The following is a 6610-nucleotide window of genomic DNA, read 5'->3' as shown; positions in this document are numbered from 1 at the left end:
CATCTCCCTGTGATCGGGATGAGGTAGATGCCTCCCAGCTGGGGGGTGGACCGGATCGTATGAAAGTTTTTCAATTTATTGTGATTCTTTCTCAGCTACTATTCAAATTCGGATAGCTTTACTACTTCAATGTAATCCATTTCTTTTCACAAAAGAAAATAAAAGATTATTTCGATTCCTATATAACTCTTATGTATCAGAATATGAACCCCTAATACAATTCAATACATCGCATATAAACCAAAACATAAGAAAAACAATAATATACCTATCGTCGAAAAGAAAGGATTGATCCCCTAATTTCGTAGATAAAGCATCATAAGCAGCAGTAGCCTTCCGGTATATCTGTTCAAAACAAGAAATTACAAGTATGCCATAAGCTACTAGTGCGTGACCAAAAATAAGGAACGTAAAAGTCATGAGTACAGAAGTAGTAACCTCCTCTTCTTTTTCTGCAGCATTAAGCTTTGTTATATCCATTAGTCGCTTCACATCTCTAATTTTCTTCCAGTGGAGTACCTTTCCAATAGGCCAGGGGAGATCAGAAAAGTAGATGTCTCGTGCAATGCTCCCATGAGCCCCATCATTTGCCAACCAAAGTTCGTATTGCAGAGCATCAGCAAGCCAGGTCGAAATCATGGCCTTTGTGGATAGTACATCAGAGTAAGAAACGCTTGGGTGTTTTGAGGTCAAGTCAACAATTTTCTCCTCCCTGAGATACTCAATTACTCCTCCATTCTCATTGTTGAATGTGACACACTCGCCAAATTCAATATATGGTATGTGATCTGTGGAATAAAGACCAAGATGTAAGGGCAGAAGAGCAGTATATATGCTTAGCAAATTTTAGGAAAACAAGTCTCTAGTTTATAGTACTGTATTAGAAAGAGCATAGTGGTAGGACATTTCTTCTTTCTTTTGTCCATATTTTATCCCTTTGTTGTACTGCTGATGACAGACCCTGGCCCATGGTAAGTTTCTTCCCCCCTCACTAGCTGCTATAGTAGAACTCCCCTGTTTACTGCACCAAAATATATCCTAGCTCTCTCCCTGATCATTCAATCTTTCTGCTGACTCTCTTTCAATTCCATCCATCCCCACAGTATGGGAAGGATGTATTCTAGCCTCCCCTCTATCAAGTTAGCCACCTATGTACATCTTGCCTAGTGCATGATTGCACAGGGACTGTCCCTGGTGGGTGTGGATCTCATTGACCCTGCCCAGCTATGGCTTTGGTGCCAACATTGCTGGAAAGGATATGGAAAGAAAGGGGGAAGCTGTGAGGCAAGACAAATGGAGCTAACGGTGACCATCCAACCCTGTATGCTGCTGATTCGCTTCCAATCTGTCATTATTCAATCACCATTGGCACCACACTGCCACCCACCCACCGACGTGGTGCCACGCTTTGTCCTCACCTCTAACCTAGTTTCTAGGATGTACTCATGAATTAGGGCGAATATTGTCTTGCTATGTTCCAGATAGATGTATGATGATGTATTTCGTCTTCTTTTTTATCGGTAGCAAATAAATAACATTGCAATTACGAGTCATTTGCATGAATAACCTTAGCTGCGCCATTCATCCAAGCATATGCCCTATACAGTACCGATGTCAACAATAACAGGCTCAGTAGATCTTTCAGAGGAGTCAAACGCATCCCATATGAAACGAAAAAATGCCCCTCAAATGCATGAATTTTGGAAAGATGTAGTTACACAAATAAAAAAGGTTACACAAACACATAACTGGAGCAATCTAACATTCAGTACAGCTAATAAGTTTCGGCTTGAAGCTACAAAACTAGAGTCCGAAGCCAGGCTAGGTAGCAGTCTATGAAACTGCACTGCTTAGCACATTCAGTTATCCGCCAACTACATTATTGCCTGAGTAAGTTCCTTGGTAGGATTACATACTAGTTCATCAGAAACAGACATATCTATGCAACTATTGCTTGATTTGGTTCGGACTTTTGCTTACTCATTGTGTTTAGAAACCCGCTTCTACTTACTTTCATGTGTACGGCTTCACACTTGTCTAATCAAACTGGATAAGTCCTTTAATGAGCACTAAAACTTGGATCCGGACCTAGTACCAGACATGCAGAGGCGAGCAGGCATCCCACGGATCAGCGTGCCTGATCTCTGCAGACCTGAGGACCTGCACGGGATACATCAGCTCAATCGCAAAGGATTCGAAGCACATATGCCTCGCCAAGCAAAGCAAAATCCTCTCACGCGACCCAGACACAGAACCTAGCACAGTCAACAATTCAGACTCAATCCTAAGCGACGACACCCAGGCGGGGGGATGCTTGGATCAGAGGGATCTTAGCTCACACAGCCCACGCGAGGAAACAGGGGCGCGGGGGAGGCGGGGGCGGGGGCTCACCGGCGTCGGGGAAGCGGGAGTCGACGTGGATGTCGAAGGGGACCTGGGACATGCGGAGGTAGAGGAGGACGGGGAGGCAGGTCGGGCAGGCGGTGGGGAGCCCGAAGCCGGGCTTCCGCGCCACCAGCGTCTTCCGCGCCGCGGCCTCCCACTCCGCCGCCGCCGTCGTCGCCGATGCCATCGCCGGGAGGGTGGGGAGCTTGCGGAAGGGGTTTGGTTCGGGTTTCGGGGAAACAGCGAGGGGGGCTTGGGGAAACAGGAAAAAAAGTTTTATGCGGCGCCTCTCGTCGTCTCCTACTGCCGGCCTGCTCTCTTCTTATTTCGCCGCTCCGTTAGATTTTGGGCTCATGGGCTCAGCCAGGCCCAAACGGCGTGACGCCGACCGAGTCGGCGGCCGTGAAGGACTTTCCCACCGTGTTCTCGAAGAAAAGAGTTTCCGACCGTAAAGTCTGACAGACAGAAACTTTCTTTTACCACTAAAAAAAAAGACAGAAACTTTCTGGACTTCATATTTTGTTCTTTTCTTTTTCCTTTTTTTTGCGGGGACATATTGTGTTATTTTCTGGCATACAGATCATCAAAAGTTCCAGAGCTTGCAGGCTAGCCTATCCAAGAGGTTGATTAAACGGGGTGATAGTGTGTCGCAAGGAGGGAAAGAACCATTGATTAAATCGGTGGCTCACGCCATACCAACGTATGTTATAGGCGTTTTTAAACTGCTGGCTGGAGTGTGTGAGGATCTCACTTGACTTATCCGCAACTTCTGGTGGGGATCGAAAAAAAGCAAGAGACGTACACATTGGATTTCTTGGGATTCCATGATGAGACCAAAAAAGTTGCAGTGGCATGGGGTTCCGTGATATGCGTCTGTTTAACCAAGCGATGCTTGCTCGACAGGCATGGCGACTAATCCAATACCCCAACAGTTTGTGTGCGCAGGTCCTGCGCGCCAAATACTACCCATCCGGCTCACTCATTGATACAGTCTTCTCTGCGAATGGTTCACCCACATGGACGGCCATTGTCCATGGTCTTGAGCTCCTCAAAAAGGGTGTGATCTAGAGGATCGGTAATGAGACTTCAGTGCGCATATGGAGAGGCCCCTGGCTGCCAAGGCCGGATTCTTACAGACCGGTAACTCCCCGTGGAAGATGCCGCCTCAAATGGGTCTCGGACCTACTAAATTAATGTTGATGGAAGTTGGAATACAAATTTGGTGAAACAACACTTTTGGCCGGCTGATGTACAAGTCATACTCAACATCAAAACTTCACGCAGAAATGATGAGGATTTTATTGCCTGGCAGCCGGACAAGCGTGGTATGTTCTCGATGCGTACTGCTTATCATCTAGGCCTTGTTATGGGAAATCAGCAAGATACTACAGCCTCGAGCTCTCACCCAGATGGTCAGAGAACTGACTGGAAACTGATCTGGAACAGCTTAGCACCTCCAAAGGTTAAGGTGTTTGCTTGGAAATTGGCAAGAGAAGCACTTGCAACGTATGCCTCTAAACATCATCGCCACATGGAGATTCTTGACATATGTCCTCTCTGTGGTATGGAGCGGGAGGACTCGTTGCATGCTCTGTATCGCTGTCCACACGCACGGAATTTATGGGAGATGATGAGAGAGTACTGGGAGTTGCCGACTGATGATATGAATGTGTGACTCTCAACCTGGATGGATCCTCAAGTTACTCCATCGGTTGTTTGAATATCAACGCCTCATGCTTTTGATGCTTCTCTGGAGGGTTTGGTATGTCCGAAACGAGATAACACATGATAAACCCATGCCGGCTACTACTGGGTCCTGTAACTTTTTGAGAAGTTATGTGGACTCACTTATGTTGATCCACCCCAATATCCGCATGCCGACCTCACGAAAGGTAAACAGGTGATTAGTCTTCAGCACCCTACTGTGAGACGTTGTAAACCTGCGAGCCTGCATTGGGAAGCACCTCCTGTTGGGTGGGCTAGCCTTGATGTGGATGGTTCATATGTTGGGGCCAATGGTGAAGCTGGAGCTGGCATGATTCTCCGTGATCACATGGGACAGATCATCTTTTCGGCATGCCATTGGCATTACAGCTGCTGTAGTGCACTTGAGGCTGAATTGGTTGCTTGTGATGAGGGCCTTTGGCTGGCTATGGCCTGGTCTCAATTACCAATTGTGCTTAACACAGATTGTGCTGAAGTTGTGAGTTTGATAAGCACAACCAACTCGAATCGCTCGCCCTTCATTAATGTTTGTAAGAAAATTGATGCCTTAATTCAAGGAGACAGAGAAGTACTAATCAAGAAGGTGGTTCGTTCACAAGTTCAGGCTAGCCTTAATATTGGGTAATTTGGTTGTGGATCTTTTTATCTAGATTTTCAATTAATTCAATGGTAGCAACTTTATTTTCAATAATTTCAAGTCTTTGCATAACATGCTCCAAAGTTAACATAGTTCCATTAACCAAAAGAGGTGGTGAGCCAAATAAATCTAACATAGCATTATAAGAATCAAAAGTATGGCTACCCAAGAAATTCCCTCCGGTAATGGTATCAAGGATATATCCATACCAAGGACTAGCACCTACATAAAAATTGCGGAGAAGAACTGAAGTAGATTGCTTCCTGGTAGATCTATTTTGAGCATTGCAAATTCTATACCAAGCATCTTTTAGATTTTCTCCCTCCCTTTGTTTAAAATTTAGAACTTCATTCTCGGGAGACAACGGAGAAGATATGAGACTAGCCATAATGACAAGCAATCAAACTAACACACGAGCAAATAAAAAGCAAACGGGCAAAGAGAGGAAAATAGAAGGAGAGGGAGGATAGAGAGAGAGGGCGAATAAAACGGCAAGGGTGAAGTGGGGGAGAGGAAAAGGAGAGGCAAATGGCAAATAATGTAATGCGGGATATAGGGATTGTGATGGGTACTTGGTATGTTGACTTTTTCGCAGACTCCCCGGCAACGGCGCCAGCAATTCTTCTTGCTACCTCTTGAGCACTGCGTTGGATTTCCCCGAAGAGGAGAGGATGATGCGGCAAAGTAGCGTAAGTATTTCCCTCAGTTTTTGAGAACCAAGGTATCAATCCAGTAGGAGGCTACGCGCGAGTCCCTTGTACCTACACAAAAACAATAGCTCAACGCAACCAATGCGCTTAGGGGTTGTCAATCCCTTCACGGTCACTTACGAAAGTGAGATCTGATAGAGATGATAAATAATATTTTTGGTATTTTTGATATAGATATGCAAAGTGAAAAGTAAAAGGCAAAGTAAAAAAGCAAAGCAATAATAAAGTGATGAAGATTGATATGATGAGAAAGAGACCCGGGGGCCATAGGTTTCACTAGTGGCTTCTCTCAAGAGCATAAGTATTCTACGGTGGGTGAACAAATTACTGTTGAGCAATTGACAGAATTGAGCATAGTTATGAGAATATCTAGGTATGATCATGTATATAGGAATCACGTCCGAGATAAGTAGACCGACTCCTGCTTACATCTACTACTATTACTCCACTCATCGACCGCTATCCAGCATGCATCTAGAGTATTAAGTTAAAAACAGAGTAACGCCTTAAGCAAGATGACATGATATAGAGGGATAGTTTCATGCAATATGATAAAAAAAACCATCTTGTTATCCTCGATGGCAACAATACAATATGTGCCTTGCTGCCCCTTCTGTCACTGGGAAAGGACACCGCAAGATCGAACCCAAAGCTAAGCACTTCTCCCATGGCAAGAAAAACCAATCTAGTAGGCCAAACCAAACTAATAATTCGAAGAGACTTGCAAAGATAACCAATCATACATAAAAGAATTCAGAGAAGATTCAAATATTATTCATAGATAGACTGGATCATAAACCCACAATTCATCGGTCTCAACAAACACACCGCAAAAAGAAGATTACGTCGAATAGATCTCCACGAGAGAGGGGAAGAACATTGTATTGAGATCAAAAAAGAGAGAAGAAGCCATCTAGCTACTAACTATGGACCCGTAGGTCTGAAGTAAACTACTCACACTTCATCGAAGGGGCTTGGATGATGATGTAGAAGCCCTCCATGATCGATGCCCCCTCCAGCGGAGCTCCGGAACAGGCCCCAAGATGGGATCTCGTGGATACAGAAAGTTGCGACTGTGGAATTAGGTTTTTGGCTCCATTTCTGATCGTTTGGGGGTACGTGGGTATATATAGGAGGAAGAAGTACGTCGGTG

General features: G+C 44.9%; 1 protein-coding gene across 1 annotated transcript in view; it reads right to left on the bottom strand.

Annotated features, from left to right (window-relative positions):
- The window catches only part of LOC123150712 (mitochondrial outer membrane import complex protein METAXIN), a 5045-nt gene extending 2360 nt beyond the window's left edge, over positions 1-2685 (bottom strand). The window contains exons 1-3 of the mRNA XM_044570547.1: positions 2392-2685; positions 439-788; positions 269-345 (exon numbers count right to left, since the gene is read on the bottom strand). Coding sequence (XP_044426482.1) covers positions 269-345; positions 439-788; positions 2392-2572 — 608 coding nt within the window. The 5' untranslated portion in view covers positions 2573-2685. The remainder of the gene's footprint in view (positions 1-268; positions 346-438; positions 789-2391) is intronic.
- Between the last annotated feature and the right edge of the window lie 3925 nt (positions 2686-6610).

This window comes from Triticum aestivum, chromosome 7A (genome assembly GCF_018294505.1).
Source record: "Triticum aestivum cultivar Chinese Spring chromosome 7A, IWGSC CS RefSeq v2.1, whole genome shotgun sequence".
NCBI classification, from domain to species: Eukaryota; Viridiplantae; Streptophyta; class Magnoliopsida; order Poales; family Poaceae; genus Triticum; species Triticum aestivum.
Note: the sequence above shows the minus strand (reverse complement) of the source record. Positions and strands in the feature narration are given on the sequence as shown.